The following is a 16,686-nucleotide window of genomic DNA, read 5'->3' as shown; positions in this document are numbered from 1 at the left end:
CAGCAGATGACGAGGACATGTCGTCGTCGCTCTGTAGATTTGTGTGTAGCAGCCTCCTGGCCAGCCAAAATACCTACAAAACTGGACGAAACGAAATGTTTTCACTTGACGAAGCACGCACGCACACACACACATACAGCAGGCGAAGCGGAGAGAGCGAAGCAGAGACAGCAGCCACACAGCAGCCGCCGTCGTCGCAGCAGCAGCAGCAGCAGAGAGCAAAGCAGCGCAGATGAGCTTCGAATTACAGCGACAGCCGAAAATTGCTTGCGCTGTTGCTGTTGTTGTTGCTGTTGTTGTTGTTGTACAACATATATTTTAATTTCGATTTCTTTCTTGCTTTTTCGTTGCTCGTTCGTCGTTATCCTTTATTTTGTATGCCTCCGCTCTTCGTGTATGTGTGTGCTTTGGCTTAGAGCTATGTGCAGTCGTTGGCTGCTGCTGCTGCTGCTGCTGCTCTCCACGCTGCGTCCCCTCCACACCGCTTATGTATGTGTCTGTCGCCGCCCTGTGCTCGTGCGTGTGGCTAAAAAGTTGCATAAATCACCACACCTTAATTTACTTAAATGTCGATTTAAATACACTTAACACACTGCTCAATTGGCATTTGTTAATCTCAAAAGTTATTTTGCGTTGGCGTCGTTTGTGCGCTGCCCAAAAGCAAGCTAAACTTTTTTCACGCGCTCTGCTCGCTGCTGTTGTTGATTTTTCGCTTACTTCTCTTGTCGATTTTTGCAATTGCCTAGAATATGTATATGTGTGTGTTGTGTGTGTTGGTGTTTTCTTTATTTTTTTTATATATTTTTTTTTTTTGGTTGTGTTAAAAGCGTTTGTCAGTTGCTTCTGGAAGCAGCACCGAAGCAAGCAGCGCGAGCCACACAACCGTCGACTTCGAAAATCGCTTTGACTTTGCGAGCAGCGCACAAACGAGCAGGAGCAGCAGCAGCAGCAGCAGCAGCAGCAGCTGGCAGAGGGATCTCTGCTGAGCGTCGCTGTCGACGTTGGCATCGCTGCAACTGTTGGAATGTGTGCCATATTTTTTGGGGTGTCTGCTGCTGCCACCGCCGCCGCCGCCGCTGCTGCTGCCGCTGCCAGTGCTTGTGATGGCCTTTTGTTGTTTTTTTTTTTGCGTTGATGCTGCCGCGCTTCTGCTTCTTCTGCTGCTGTTTCTACTGTTTCTGTTTCTGCTTCGTGTTCGGGCGCATTTTGTTACATTTATTTTACATGTCGCGTGCTTTTGCTGTTGTTCTTGTTGTGCTTGCTGTTAGAACGTCAAATGAAAGTTTTTGCCATTCTGTTTCGTTTTAATGTCTCCCCGATGCATGTGAGTGTGTGTGTGTGTGTGTGTGTGTGTGTGAGCATGCACGCTTGTGTGCGTTAATGTAATATTAATGTTATAATTTGCTAGGCGTACGACGCACTCAACCCGCTCGCAGGTTGGCCACATACACATGTACGTGCCAAGCTTTTGCATTGGCAGTGGCTCATAAATAATGCACAGGGTTGCCAGGTGGTTGCGGGGATGGTTAATGGTGCTGTGGTGCAAATGGTCGCTGGTCAAAAAGATTGAACGTGCGCTTCAAACAGCAAGTCAACTTTTTATGGCCCAAACGACAAAAGTGTTGCAAATTCAAGTAACCACAACAACAGATGATTGTCATGGGACATTTGTGACACAAACACAAACACAAACACACACTCACACTCATACACCTACACACTCACCTACTCGCTGAAAATGTTAGACTCAGACTGAGGCACGTTTAACATACACAAAGTAAAAGTGAAAAGCAACATCAAAATTAATAAGTAGAAAGGATGCTGAGTGCTCTGCGGCCAACGGGCCAGCAGCGACGCCGACAGCGACGCTGGCAGCGCAACAATACACAACAAACACAAAGTAGCAAAGGCAAAGTGCACGACAGACAGGGAAAAAGCGTATAAAATAGAGAGAGAGAGCGAGCGAGAGAGAGAGAGCGGGTGCTTGTGCGTCGGCGTGCTTTCAATATTTAACGAAAGTCTCGTCAAGTTGTCAATTTTGCTTACATTGCTGCGGATGCTGCATCAATAATAATATTGCTGCCACTGTCACGCTGCATTCATTTACCCAATAAATACATAATTCAACAACCTTAGACCGGGGCCAAAGGACCCAGAAGAGTGTAAAGCGTTCGAGTTGGTTGATTGGTAGGGGGGGACAGGAAAAGTGCTGGGCTAAAGCAGCCTCGCATTCAAACTGCAGGTTGCAGTAGCAGCTGGGGAGCGGCTGACAAAAACAAAAAAAAAAAGGAATAAACACGCATGCACACACACACACACACAGACACACGAACGGGATGCGCCAGGCTCACTGACGTCAGACCCTCACACGCATACACACACACACACACACACGGCTTGCGTGCACACCCCACGCACAACGCCGCTGCCGCTGCTGCTGCCGCTGCCGCTGCCGCTGTTACTGCCGTTATCTCTTTAAGAAACGTCATTAGAAACTGCAGCAGCGGCCTGCAGCAGGCAGCAAAAAGACGCGAACAAAAGTCAGCGCTGGACCTTGCTGTAAAATGTCAAAGTTCTTGTTGCCTTTTATGCTGTTGTTGATGTTGTTGTTGTTACTGTTGCAATAATTGCCAATGTGTGTCGCTGCTTTGTTGTTGCGTAAGGTTTTTTAGGGCAACTGGAGGGTGTGGTTCACCGGGGAGCCAATATAATGTACATTGTATAAACACATTCACACACATTCACGCACACACACACACACACATATACACATGCACGCGCAAACACATGTGTTAGACGAGATTGACACAGTTTTCTGGGTGTTTGGGCATCTGCGCCGCTGCGCAGAGCTTTGGCCAACGTTTCGCCACGCGAACTTTCGTGTCGCTGCGTTTTTATGAATGAATACACGCGGTCGCAGCAGCAGCAGCAACAATGACAACAACAGCAGCAGCAGAGCTTTTGCGCCGTAAGCGCGGAGTCTGCAGCACGTGCCGTGCAGTAATAGTGCTCCAAGCCACACCTGATTGATTTATATTGCTTTTTACCTTTTGTAATGAACTTTGATTTAATATTTCCAATAAGAGGTAGCAATTTTCAAATTTCTCACACTGCACCGCAAATAATACACTAGAAATAACTAAATTTTGATACTTATGCTCTGCTTGCAGTGTTTGAACTACCCGCGCAGAAATGTACTAAAAATTACCATAACTAGTATCGATATAGTGTTAGTGAAACGAGCTACAGTGTGCGCATATCGATATCTGCAGTGATGCGCAGCACTGTTTTTGCAGCGTTGCCAACACTGCGGCAAGCAAACTGTAAAAACAACAACAACTTGTGGCATGCAGAATCTGAAGCTGACGGCGCCGTTTTTCGAATTTACAAATTAAGTTTCAACCATATTAGTGCAGAATGTTTGACGCCGAAGCAACGGAAAATGAATTGACCAGCTTAACAAGCGTGCAGCTTGGTCCCGAAACAAAAGGTAGGTAAAATACACAATTTTCAATTAGCAACCAACTGCAAAGCGCGCGTCCTGACAGAATACAATTTGCTGCGTGCGGACGAGGAGTACCGCAATGGGAACGAGCAGGACTCGATCTATTATCAGGTGCGAGCGCTCTTTCAGTGCGCGGACATGCGGCTGCTGACCGAGGCACAGGAACTGGAAAATCAGCAACCAAGCACAGTGGAAATTCTCTCAGAAGCCAGCGCCAAGGAGAAAGCCGACTACAAAAGGTGAGTGTAACTAGGTGGAAACCATGTAAACTGACGAACCGACTCTACGTACTCTTCTGTGCAGCAACAAGTTCTTCCAGAACATATTGAGATACCAACAGAAATTGGAACAGAGCAAGGCAAAAACCAAAGAACCGCCCGTAGATAGTCTGGACTTTCTCGAAGATGTGTCAGAGCCCACAGCGGGCTTTGCGCGCATCACACACATATGCCGCCAGCTGCCCGACGAGTGGTGCGTGCTGCAGCTCTGCAAGAGCTTCAATGCTGCCACCACATACTCCACATTCTGCGAGATTGCCGGCGCCAATGGCGACATCTATGTGTCCCTGCTGCGTCACTGCCGCAGTCCAGAGCTGGCCGCCACTTGCCTGCGCCTCAATAGCGACGCAATGGCCAGCTTATTTAAGGCGTACGGCACGTTGGTGGAGCGTTTCAGGCGTGTGGTCACTGTCGATCCGCTGACGGTGAAGGCGCAGGAGGCCAAGGCCAAATACTGGAAGGAAGTGAATGCCTTTGAAGAGTTCTTGAAGGTAAAGCTGTGATCCTGCAGTTACCAAATGCTCATGCTCTTGAATCTTGCAGAAACTGATTGCGGATCTTGGCAGCGTGTTTAGCCCCTACAGCTATGTGTTTCTGGGCAAGCGTTACCCCAGCGCCGCCGTGCAGCAGCAAACCAAGGCGGTTTACGGCCGCGTGGATGAGTTCTGTGTGCAGCACAGCTGGAGCAATCATCAGCGCGTACTCCTTTCGCAGGCGGCATTGCATGCGAATCGCCTGCCACGCGACCAGATGAAACAGCTGAGCTATGAGCTTAGCGGCAACAGCCAGAACAACAACAATAACAATGAGACTGAAGCGCTGCTCGTCTATGAGCTGCTCAAGAGCTGTGCCAGCGACTGGCAGCAGCTGGAACAGCGGGAGCCGCTGGCTGCTAAACGTTTTCCCATCATTCTGGTGGTGGATGAGGCAAGCTAAGCTCGCAGCGTAGTCAGATTTCGAAACTCGTAATTGTTGTTCTTTTTAGCGCCTGGATCATATGCATTGGGAGCAGCTGGCGTCCATGCAGGAGTGCACGCGCATCAAGTCGCTGCACAGCTTGTGGCGCCTGTTCAAGTGCCACAAGAACCAGATACAATGTGGCTACTATACGGTTAACATTAAGCGCGGCATAACGGTCATCAATCCCGATGCGGATCTAGCCAATTCGGGTCGCCGTCTGCGCAGCTTTCTCGAGTACTGGTTGACTCACTGGGAGCACATGTACGAGACGGTGCCCAGCGAACAGTTTATGCTTGAGAAGGCCTTCAAAGCCGATTGCTTTGTGTAGGTAACCACATTATAGCTAACCTGGCAACCAAATGATCCAACATTCTCTTGCAGCTATGCAGGTCACGGCTCGAGTCTGCAGTATGTTTCAACTCGCTTGATTTATCGCAATCGCATCAAGGGCGTTGTCTTTCTGTTTGGCTGCGATTCGACGCGCGTGCTAAGCTCGGGTCTGTACAGCGCCCTATATGGCGCCCAGGACTATTACCATGGCGCCCTGTGTCCCACTGTGATGGGCACACTAATGCCCGCGCTGGACGCCAACATGGACAATGTGTCCGCCAATATGCTCAGCCAGTGGACAAAGCCGGCCAATCCACAGATCGTGCCCTGGACGCACATAGATCGCCAGGCCTGGATCTCGCAGGGCACTGTCAAAGGTAGAGTTAGAGAGCATAACATACACAGGTTCACGCTAATTATTTAACCTACCTCTGCAGCATTGAAAGGCAACACCGAGACACTGGCCCAGCAGCCGGACTACCAGCTGGGCAGCCTGTGCGCCATTTTGGCTAACGTTCATATGGGCAAAACGGAGCCCAAAATCTACAATTGTTGCGTCTATGTGTGTCGCGGCCTGCCCGCCTGGAATTTAGCCGTGCAGCAGCTGCCCTTTTAGCCCAACTAGTCTTGATTAGGGTAAGGCTTAGCACATAAGTATAATTAAAAATATTTGTATTACCCCAGCAAAAGCCCAACCAAAACTCCAAATAGACTTCTTTATATGAGTATAAACCGAACCCAGCTTAATGTATATCATTTTGATCAGAGTTTGAGCTCTGATCAGTAAATTTGTATCTCAGCTTTGCATGTTGAGCAGTTGGAATAACAACGTCTCCTCCCTCTTCTCCTTCTAATCCCCCGCTTGCTTAAGATTACGCCTTTAGCTTCCATTTTTCATTTTTCATCCGCTTGCATGTAAAAAGTGCTTAAAAATCTTGCATAAAATATCGAAACACAACACATAGAATCGCATAAGAGTTCAAATCTAAACATTAAGATAGTTAAAAATTGTGCCCATTAACTTACCTTCTGTGGGGGTGCAATTTGTGTGAAGACTTATTTGAAGTTTCTTTTGTTTTAGTTGTTTAATTTAAGTTGAGTTAACAATTGTATTGTTTAGCACAGTAATTGTTTATGTTTTTATCTCTTTTGTGTGGGGCTCTCTTTATATTATTGTGAGGTTTTTAGTTGAACTCAAGCATTGTTATTATTATTTATTTTTGGTACAAACTGTAGTTTAGCTTGTGGAACATTCACCGTTTAGTTTTGTATTATTTGGTACTGCACTTTGAAGCATGCCACAACAATTTGAATATATGTATAAATCGCCTGTGCAGAATTTAAAACAGATTTCAATGAATTATTGTGAGTGAAAGTGAAATATTTAGACAAAATATTAGCAATGGAAAAAATGGAAAAGTGAGGTGCGTTGACAGTTAGATAGAGACTGCTTAGTAAGACACAAAACAATTAGATTTATAATAAGAACAATTAGTTTGATATAGTTTAAAGAATATATTGAAAAAATAACTATTTGATTGGAAAGCCAATCCTATTTTCAATTTCCTACTGCATTTTAGCTGCTGTCGACTGATCTATTTATTATCCCAGGCGCCCGACAGCTAAAACCAAGCCCAACCCATTTAAAGGCTAATGTATTACCACGTAGCTCGACTTGGCTAGAAAACGCCCATATATTTATTTACTTTACGCGCAACATCGTCGCATTTGCTCGTGCTTAAGGGGTTAGGGGTTAGGGGTTGGTTGGCGGAAGGCTTGTTCTCTTTTGGCCAAGGGCTTTTTGATGCGAAAGAGTTTTTGGCCCTCAACCTCAGCATGGAATTCACTTGACCTACTAACTGCCTGTCGCATTATGACATACATTTCATTAATTAGGCGCTGGCCGTGCAAAAAAGAACACACAGGAAAAACAACAAAAACAACAACAAAAATGGCCAACTCTGTGGCGACGACCTTCGACCAATGCGGCGTATGCGTAATATTAGCATTTGCTCATCGAATTAGTGTCGCATATTTGCATGCTTAGCACACAGACGCGCACACGCACACAAATCAAAATCGCTGGCCCTGTGGCCACTAAAAATATTGTATCTGGATGTGAGAATGTGTCCCCATTAGGTATATATATATATATATATTTAAAGGATGATTCGTCCTTCGTGTTAATGTCTCAATGCCGTGCCCATGAAGCGTTTCACAGTGTAGTAAATCATTTTAGCAGCAGCTAAAACTGAGGTGCATGCCACGCCCCCGCACACAAGAGCTCAAGCCAGGCCAACACACATTCACACACGCACACACACGCACACAGATATTGTGCCCATTCCTAAGCATTTGCCTGGCTGGACTTGTAACATGACAGGCGACAGCTTCAGAAACAGGATATTACATAACAGGCGCTGCCTTAACAGAAAGCGACATGTAAATGTGTGTATGTGTGTGTGTGTGTGCTGTTAACTATATGTGTGTGTGCTTGTGTGTGTGTGTGTGTGCTTGTGTGTGCTTGTTGTGCTTTTGTTATTGTTCTTTTGATTTGAATTGCATTTGGTTTTTCTTTGAGCAGTTTCCTTTTTCGGATCTCGATGCCTCATTCTGTTTGTGTTGATGCCTTCACACACACAGACATACACACACACACACACACACACGCACACACACGCATACATTGACTTACATTTGACTGTTTCATTTGGCATATTTCTTTGTACAAAAACAGAATTAAATTGTTTTGTTTTTTGAAATTCAAAATCAAATTATTTTCGTTTTTTGCAACCTTGAACTATTTTTTTTGCATTGTCTTTTTGTGTCCTTGTTAAATATTTATACAAAAAAATAAAAGGATTATTTTTCTTATTGTCTTACTTTAGATTTTGTTATGTTAGTTTTTTTTTAAGGTTTTATATGCAAAAAATGTGTTACAAATGTTGTTAGAATTTTGGTTTTTGTTGCTGAAACGCTTTGTTAACTTTGGTTAAAATTCTTGTTGTTTAATTATTGTTTTTTAATTATTTATGTTAGTTTTTTTTTTTTTATATTTTTGTTTTTTTTTGTAAATTATTTGATTTTGTGGCTTGAATTGTGTTTGTATTTTATTGCTGTTGTTGGTTGTTAAATCCGCCGCGTTGCACACACACAACAATTCTCTGGCAGAGATAAACTGAGACTGAGCCCGAGCCTGAGACTGAGACTGAGACTGAGACTAGGCAATGCTCGCTGTCCTCGCGCCAAGGCAATTGCATCCTTTAGGAGTCTGCCACAGAGCCGAGGCCAGGCCCCGGCCACGCGCCACGCGCCAAAAAGAGAAGCGAACAATGTTGCAAAAATTATGGTGCGGCAACAACAACAACAACAACAGCTACAACAGGAGAGTGGCAACAACAGAAGCGCAGCAGCAGCGCAAAAATTTCAATCGCAAACCGCGACTAAAACAGCCGAAGGGATATATTTCGCCCTCGCCCAGAGAGACAAACGCTGCGTTGAGAGCAAACTTGAGCGCAACTTTCACCTCTCGCGTGCTGCGTGTCCTCGCACAATATCCTTATTGTTGTTGCCGCTTCCGCTGCCTCGGCCACTATTTCACTTTCACAGTTGCACGCGGGGTTGAAGCTCGGGAATGTGTTACAATGATTCTGCGTTTTCATGGTGATTGGTTGTTGTTGTTGCCGCCAGGCCCAAAGCTTCAAATGTTGTTATTGTGTGCAGCACGTGACTGGCCAGAGCTTTCTTATCAATCAGCTACCCCTTGGTGGGTGGTAGGGTGTGTGTATGTGTGTGTGTGTGTCGCACGCTGAGATTTGAAGCTCTCCGGGCAAAGCTTTTTAGCTGCGGCTATAAAATATAATGTTATCTGAAATGAATCTACAAATAAAGCCAAGACTTGAAATGTTAATGCTGTGAAAATTGAAGAAAATTTCCAAGAAAATGTACTTTCAAGCAGCTGCAACAAATATTAAAGTTTTTCCTTTTTGCATTATTTAAAATTTTTGTAGCTCAATTTGAAGGCTTTCGCAAGTTCGCAAGTTAGTTAAATTTAGCTACTTTTAAATGCACAATTTTAAAAAATTTATTTTATATTAATTATTGATAAAAATAATAAAAAAGAAAGCCATTAAAGACATTTGCTGGCATGGTTAATTTTTAGGCCAGAAATCATGCCGAAAATGACGAAAAATTTGTACTCTTGCATTGCTCTTGCTAGTGTTTAAGCCTTATTACTTAAGCCTAATCATTGAATGGCCTTTAGTTAGTTAGTAATTTAATCGCTATCACTTAACTATAGTTTGGGCGCTGGCACCGCCTACCTTGTGGCGACCCAAAAACTGTTTTAATATCTAGTTTCGCATACGAAAATGACTGCACTTATACGAAGCTGTGGGTTGTACGTGAGGTATTTCTTTGATTTGATGCGTTTTGTACGTTATTTTTAGGTGTATTTTACAAGTTTTCAACTTCAAATATGCCCCAGCCGTTGCGCTAGGGAGCTGCAGAGTTCGCCTCAGCTGCCTCGGCTGCCTCGTCGCTGGCAATGCTTTTGCTGCGCCTGCTGGTTCGTGTCTGTGGAAAAAATGTGAACTTAGCTAGGCCACACTGTGCATGGTGTATTTGCGTGTTACTCACCACAGCGGCGCTGCGTTGCGGGCAATCGGCATGCAGATGGTCCTCGCTGCGGCAGCGATGGCAGCGCTTCGGCTGCGGCCCTATCGCGCACTCCGATGCAATATGATTGGCGAATTCGCCGCAATTGTAGCAGCGCATGCGGCGAGTTTTTCGATTGCTGCAAATTGAGTTGAATTTGGTTTAGAGTTGAGTTTCTAGCCTGCGCAAAGGCCACTTACATGCGCGGCCGATAGGTGCTGCCGTGACAATCATCGCCCTGTCGACCCGAGACACGTGTCGCCTCCAGGCCACGTGCCGTGCGCTGGCACTCGAACTCCACCTCCTCCTGTTCGCCCAGCGAACGAAATCCGGCCATTTGTATGACACTCTGTGTGTGGCAACATTTGAGTGATATTCAGTGTGCGTGTGTGTGTGTGTGTGTGTGTTTACTCACCTGATGCACGAAAACCTCCTGACCGCCATCGTTGGGCGTTAGAAAGCCCCAGCCCTTGGCCACATTAAACCATTTGCATTTGCCCAGACGCACACAGCCGCATTCCTCGCCGGGCGTCGCTATAAGCACACACATACACATACACATATAAAAAGGATGGTGAATCAAGCATTTGAGCGGCAACAGAGCCTCAAGCTATCCTGAATATCCTGCCTGGGCATGGCTGCAATTGTCTATTGTTATTCAAATTGAGCCGCCGCCGAAAGCAGCAGCTGAAGAACTTTTATGCCCTGCCGTGTCCTTGTCCCATTTGCCGCAAGGCAATGCTCAAGACAACCAAACCGAAAAATCTGCCACGGCAACAACACCAACAACAATTGGAAAACAGGTTTCCTTGTTTTTAATAAGAATATATGTATTTATTCTTTTGGATTGAATTGAATTGAATGCTTGGGAGCTGTTGTTGTTCCACTTTTTACTTCTTTATCTATGAAATGCGCGAGTTTCATCTAAACACACACACACTCTCACACACACTCACTCACACACACACGCGTGCGTTTCATTCACTTGGTGCGTTCATTCATAATTTGGTATTTCGATTGCGTTCCATTTTCGGGCGCTTATCTTTTGGTTTGAGTTTGTCTCATAGTATCTGACAGATACATAGATACTGCCATGCACTGCAATGCATGCACGCTGGCTGATAGCTCTTATCTGAAAAACCCTATACATACATAGATGTGCGTGTGTGTGTGTGTGTGTGTTTTCTTGAGGGTTGTTGCTGTCGGACCTTAAGAGTTTTTTGTTTGTCTTATTGAAACATTTGCTGCTTCATTAAGAATTCGGCTGTGATTATTTCAATTGAAGAGAAGGTTGTGGGCACGTAAATGGACATTGATTGAGGGCAGTTACCCAAGATATTGCTTGAGTAATAATAATATTAATTAGCTAGTGTTTTATAAAGTTTGTTGAGCTCATTTTGGCAGCTGTTTGAGAGAGTTTTCATTGAGAATTTATAGCTTTATATAGATTTTCAATATTTCCTATATTAGGAATATTTTTTGCACAGAAATGAGAATTCGCCTCTTAGATTGCCTAAAATAAAATTTCTATGAAAATATATTCATAATGAAGCGCACAATTCTAGGACACATTTCCCATTGTAAAATTTCTCAATTAGTTTAAAAATATATTCAAGATCTTTGGCTGAAACTACCACCATTTGCCTGAGTGACTTCTAATGTTCGGGGAAACGCGCCTATTTCCCAATTAACGTCTTATTTTTCTGGACAACGCACTGGAGTGTAAAAAAGATGCGCCCAAATTTGCTTACACAATTTGTAAGACGACAAACTTGTTCTGTAAACTAAACTTGTAAATTGGAGAGAAACGCCAGAAAAAAAAGTTATTAAAAAAATGCAGTCAAGCAAAAGGCCTAAGCCGAGAAAATGTCTGAGAAATGCGCTGGCCGGGCAGGGGAGATTTCTGGAGGGGCGGTTTCTGCACATTTTCCGCTGCATTCAGCGGGGTGTGGGCTGCAGGCAGCAGGCAGTGGGGTGGGGGTAGTGAATGCGTTTCGATTTGCAAGAGTCTGAGGGTTGATCTGCGTTCGCCCCTAAAACGAGCTGCATGAGCATACATGTGTACATAAAGCAAAAACAATAAAAAAATGTTTGCCAATAAAAAAGTCGAATGCCAAAAGCAAAACAGAAATGCGGAAAACAAATATAAAGAACTGCGCAGTACATAACAAAACGAAACGAAAATAATAATAAAAGCAAGCGATCGCTGCGGCCAATCAGCGTCGAGTTTGATAAGATTTCGTTTTTTATAGAGCAGCAGCCACATAAACAAAAGTGAAACTTGTTTTTGCTTTGGCCTTAATGTTTTGGATACGCACCGTTTCTTATTTGGGAGTCTGTGCGGTGAGGGGCGAGTCTGTCATAGAGGGGGGGAGGGGGGGTAGATTTAATACCTGGCGCTGTGCCTGGCGAGGAGCTGTTCCTGGCGCCGCCTTCAGCTGCTGGCTCGCTGCTTAAATTGGGATTTTCCATGCTGTTCCGCTGTAGATTTAAATTTTTGTTTTGGCTTCAATTCTCGGTATTGCTTATGAGTGTGTGTTGTGTGTCAACTGCTGCATATTTCCGCTGCCCACACTATTCACTAACACCAAAATATACACATACGCACACACGCATCAATGCAGTTACAGATACATGCACGCACGCACATGCGACGTTAACGAAACGCAACGGAATGGAAGTGAAACGAAATAAAACTCGGAAAACGAACTCGATTGAAAAACGCTGCCGCTGCGCACGACGCACTTCGTCAAACTGAACTGTGAGTTGCGTTTTACTATTTCTAGGAAGGTCACAGTGCCTGAAACTCACACACACACACACACACACGCACGCACACACACATGCGCGCTCGCACAAGAGACAGCCCGAAATTGTAGCTGTATCTTCGAAAACAATATTCAAACACGGCCACGACGCACAAGATATGTGTGCGTGTGTGCGAGCGCGACAGCAATAGCCGTGTGCACGTGTGTGTGTGTGTGGAAAAACATTTGAGTCGAGTCGTGGTGAGCATTGAACGTAACAAACGTAAATGTATCTGACAGATACTTTACGTAGCGATCACGCAGAGAGAGAGAGAGAGCGCGCGAGAGCTAGAGGCAGAGCGGAGCACTTTAATTTGTGAGCGTTTTTTTTTTATTTTGTTATCTGCGGTTTTTAGATACAAATTTTGGAACTGTACGCACCGCATGCGTGACATGTATCTGAAGATCCGCATGTCATACAGGCTGGCATACTGTTATACCGCGAGCGTGTTATACAACGCAAGCTGTTGGTCTGCATTCTGATAGGTTGAGCGCTTAAAAAACAGCCTGACATCTGATTGGTGCCACAAAAAATTGCATAAAAAAGTGCACAACAAGCCGCACACGGACACGCATGTCGCATTGTTCCGTTTTGCCACCCCAAAATGAATGCTGCAGATTATGCACACAAATTGCTAATGTCGCGTGGCAACGCGTTTTTACCCTCGTGCAGCATCATTGTGCAACATTTTGCGAATGTCTATCCAGGCCATGGATGCAATTTATCATGGCACGTGCCTCGCTCCTGCCGCTATGTGGCATGCCAAATCGTCGGCCAATGCCGCAAAATGCTCGACGACAGCCGAGCGCAGGGCGGGTGCCCGGACCCGCACTACCGAGGGTGAGAGGCTGCACGAGACAAGGGGGGAAACCAAGAAACATTTTATATAAGCATGAGTAGCAAATGTGACTGAGCAGAGCTTGAAATGGAGATGCTTACGAAACGCTGTGCACTTTATCTTAAACAACATTGGCACGTTATCTAACTTAAATAAAGCGAAAGGGGACAACCCGTGTCGTGTGGATTAGCTTAGCATATATATTTCTATAAATCTATTTGTTTAAAATGGAATGTTTTAGTACGTACTATAAGCTGAGCCGCAGTTTGCTCCATTGATACATGGAAAAATACTGTCTCGTTTTTAATAAACGCAGCCGAATCTTTCGCTGTTTGAGCTGCTAATTCCTCCTTACGGACGGCCAGTATGAGGTGCCTACATAAATTATAAAGAATAAAAGAGTAAGGTGTTCATAAAATCATAGCAAAAAATAAACTTAGTCTAACAAGCATTCAATCATATACACATAAATACTTACATGTACAAGAATACGTCCCCTCCGTTAATTCCGGCAAGTAGACTGACGTGTCAAGTCAAAGTATCCATCTGCTAGTAGAAACTGCCAGCTCCTCTTTCTCAAAGCAGCCAATTCCTAGTTGAAGCCGCCATCGCCTCCATGTCCAAGCCGTGTTCATCCTCTTCGAATCCGGCTCATCCGCCACCGCCTTGCACATGATTAGCCTGCTTCAAGTTAATCGCATGGGGCGGAATAAGTTAAGCAAAATAATTAAAACTTCCTGGTCCACGCCACCGCTTTCTCCTTGTTAGCGCCGTCGATTTCTCCAGGTCCACTCCGCTTCCTCTTGCTGAAGCCGTCGCCGTCGCATCCGCCTTGTAGGAAACAGACTTGAACATGATGGGCCTACTTGAATTCATGAGAATCGCATAGGGCGGCATAAGTTTAACATACTTATTTAAATCGACTCGTTGAACGGCCCCCTCTGAGTCAAAGCAGCGGCATTAAAGTTGAAGCCGCCGCCGTTTCCTCCTACTCCAAGCTGCCTCCACCTCATAGTCGAAGCCACCGATTCCTCTTAGTCCAAGCTGCCGCCTCCTTCTAGTCGAAGCCGCCGATTCCTTCTAGTCCAAGCTGCCGCCTCCTTCTAGTCGAAGCCGCCGCCTCCTTCTAGTCGAAGCCGCCGATTCCTCCTAGTTCAAGCTGTCGCCTCCTCCTAGTCCAAGCTGCCGCCTCCTTCTAGTCGAAGCCGCCGATTCCTTCTAGTCCAAGCTGCCGCCTCCTTCCAGTCGAAGCCGCCGATTCCTGCTAGTCCAAGCTGCCGCCTCCTTCCAGTCGAAGCCGCCGATTCCTGCTAGTCCAAGCTGCCGCCTCCTTCTAGTCGAAGCCGCCGATTCCTGCTGGTCCAAGCTGCCGCCTCCTTCCAGTCGAAGCCGCCGATTCCTGCTGGTCCAAGCTGCCGCCTCCTTCCAGTCGAAGCCGCCGATTCCTGCTAGTCCAAGCTGCCGCCTCCTTCTAGTCGAAGCCGCCGATTCCTGCTAGTCCAAGCTGCCGCCTCCTTCCAGTCGAATCCGCCGATTCCTGCTAGTCCAAGCTGCCGCCTCCTTCCAGTCGAAGCCGCCGATTCCTGCTGGTCCAAGCTGCCGGCTCCTCCGCCTAGCTAAATTCTGTCTTAAGCATGAGGGGCCTACTTGAATTCATGAGAATCGAGTAGAAAGGCATTCAGCAAAAAAAATTTTTTTTTGAATATGCCCCGCAGTAAGATTCAATTTTGGACATGAATACATACATACATGCATACTTCCATGTATACACACATACATACACACACTAATGCAGACATTACAAGCACACACACATGCATTAATACACATAATGCATACATATGAACATGTACGTTCTTGCATACAAACATACGCACATGTACATACTTACATACAAACAAACACGGACACACATAATTACATTCATACACACATATATACATACATATTCTTACATATAAAAACATACTATCACACATAAATACATGCTCGTACATGTTATCACATATATACTCGTTCCCGAATATACATACATATATTTATACATCTATTCGAACATACATACATGCATATACACATAACAATACATGCATACGTACAACGTGCACATATACATATATACGCGTACATGTTCAGACATACTCAGATACACACACATACTTACAAATGCATGGAAATTTACATACATATATACAAACATGTTTACATTTATTTTCAATAATTCATACAATTATTTAATATATATATGCTCATATAAGTATGTACATACATAAACCGTAACGTACACACATACATACACGCGTACATGTTCACTCATATACATACACACATACATACACACATACATACATACATACATACATACATACACACATACATACATACATACATACATACATACATACATACACACACAAACAAACACACACACACACACACACATGCATACATACATACATACATACATACACACACACATACACACACACACACACACACACACATACACTCATACATACATGCATATATACAACCACACAAACATACAAACACATACTGGCGCCCACATGCACACATAAACATGCGCACATACAAAAAAGTGAAGAAAGCTTGGTCAGCGATTGGTAAATAGAAACATATAGATCGGATATTACCGGCATTGCTAGTGACCTACTACTTTAAATCCTCCTTGCCGCTCAGAGTGGCTGCTTATGAATTAGATTGAATACGAATGAACATAATTGTATCTTTTTAGCGACAAACATTGAAATAAAAAATAAAATACAATATGTATATGATATTCAACTATTCTTACTTTTATTTCGCGCATATAGACAAGATATGAGTTTTTTTTTTAAACCAGAGCAGAACTTTGCCCTCAACTGGCTGCTGTGGGGTCAGACTTGGGTCAGTTTGATTTTTATCTTTAATAAATGCATACAACACATACAAACAACAGCAGCAACAAAAACACAAAACAAAATCAGAGTAGCAAAAAAAAATATAGACGTTGGCTCAAAGGGGCCTGTGTAATCAATATTTTGCCGACAGCAGAGTCCTTTGGCTTGTGCCCGAGATACTGGGCCCATGTGTGCTTGTGTGTGTGTGCGCTTGTGTATGCGAGTGTCCGAAAGGCTGGTCGCCTGCGGGCACAATGGCTGAAATGGAAAGTGCCCATTAGGGGATACGAACCACTCACATGCGCATAATTGGAACAGGATTAACAAGGCAGCCGCACATCATGAATGCAATTGCAACAGCGAGCAGCGGTTCCATTGTCCGGCCGGCCTTTTGGGTCCGTTCGATCGGAC

General features: G+C 44.7%; 2 protein-coding genes across 2 annotated transcripts; one reads left to right on the top strand and one right to left on the bottom strand.

The window, feature by feature from the left end:
• The first annotated feature begins 3,313 nt into the window (after window positions 1-3,313).
• Window positions 3,314-5,810, top strand: Sse (extra spindle pole bodies like 1, separase). Its single transcript, XM_002047361.4, has 7 exons — window positions 3,314-3,490; window positions 3,549-3,744; window positions 3,809-4,274; window positions 4,327-4,710; window positions 4,769-5,067; window positions 5,125-5,450; window positions 5,511-5,810. The coding sequence occupies exons 1-7, from the start codon at window positions 3,418-3,420 to the stop codon at window positions 5,687-5,689; spliced, it is 1,923 nt and encodes a 640-aa protein (XP_002047397.2). The 5' UTR covers window positions 3,314-3,417; the 3' UTR covers window positions 5,690-5,810.
• A 3,317-nt stretch (window positions 5,811-9,127) lies between these two features.
• lin-28 (protein lin-28 homolog) lies at window positions 9,128-12,479 on the bottom strand. The gene is made up of 5 exons (XM_015176268.3): window positions 12,123-12,479; window positions 10,145-10,263; window positions 9,930-10,078; window positions 9,712-9,868; window positions 9,128-9,648 (listed from the first exon to the last, which is right to left on the bottom strand). The coding sequence occupies exons 1-5, from the start codon at window positions 12,199-12,201 to the stop codon at window positions 9,568-9,570; spliced, it is 585 nt and encodes a 194-aa protein (XP_015031754.1). The 5' UTR covers window positions 12,202-12,479; the 3' UTR covers window positions 9,128-9,567.
• Between the last annotated feature and the right edge of the window lie 4,207 nt (window positions 12,480-16,686).

Source organism: Drosophila virilis, chromosome 3 (genome assembly GCF_030788295.1).
Source record: "Drosophila virilis strain 15010-1051.87 chromosome 3, Dvir_AGI_RSII-ME, whole genome shotgun sequence".
Lineage (NCBI taxonomy): Eukaryota > Metazoa > Arthropoda > Insecta > Diptera > Drosophilidae > Drosophila > Drosophila virilis.
This window is presented reverse-complemented; position numbering and strand designations above follow the sequence as displayed.

What these genes read in the sequence shown, in the direction of transcription:
- Sse (XM_002047361.4), top strand. Translation starts at nt 3,418, where the DNA reads ATGTTTGACGCCGAAGCAACGGAAAATGAATTGACCAGCTTAACAAGC. An exon ending in GCTTGGTCCCGAAACAAAAG is followed by an intron (nt 3,491 to 3,548) that starts GTAGGTAAAATA and finishes GCGTCCTGACAG; the next exon opens with AATACAATTTGCTGCGTGCG. An exon ending in TTCAAAGCCGATTGCTTTGT is followed by an intron (nt 5,068 to 5,124) that starts GTAGGTAACCAC and finishes ATTCTCTTGCAG; the next exon opens with CTATGCAGGTCACGGCTCGA.
- lin-28 (XM_015176268.3), bottom strand. Translation starts at nt 12,201, where the DNA reads ATGGAAAATCCCAATTTAAGCAGCGAGCCAGCAGCTGAAGGCGGCGCC. An exon ending in AGCACCTATCGGCCGCGCAT is followed by an intron (nt 9,869 to 9,929) that starts GTAAGTGGCCTT and finishes CTCAATTTGCAG; the next exon opens with CAATCGAAAAACTCGCCGCA. An exon ending in CGCAACGCAGCGCCGCTGTG is followed by an intron (nt 9,649 to 9,711) that starts GTGAGTAACACG and finishes TTTTTTCCACAG; the next exon opens with ACACGAACCAGCAGGCGCAG.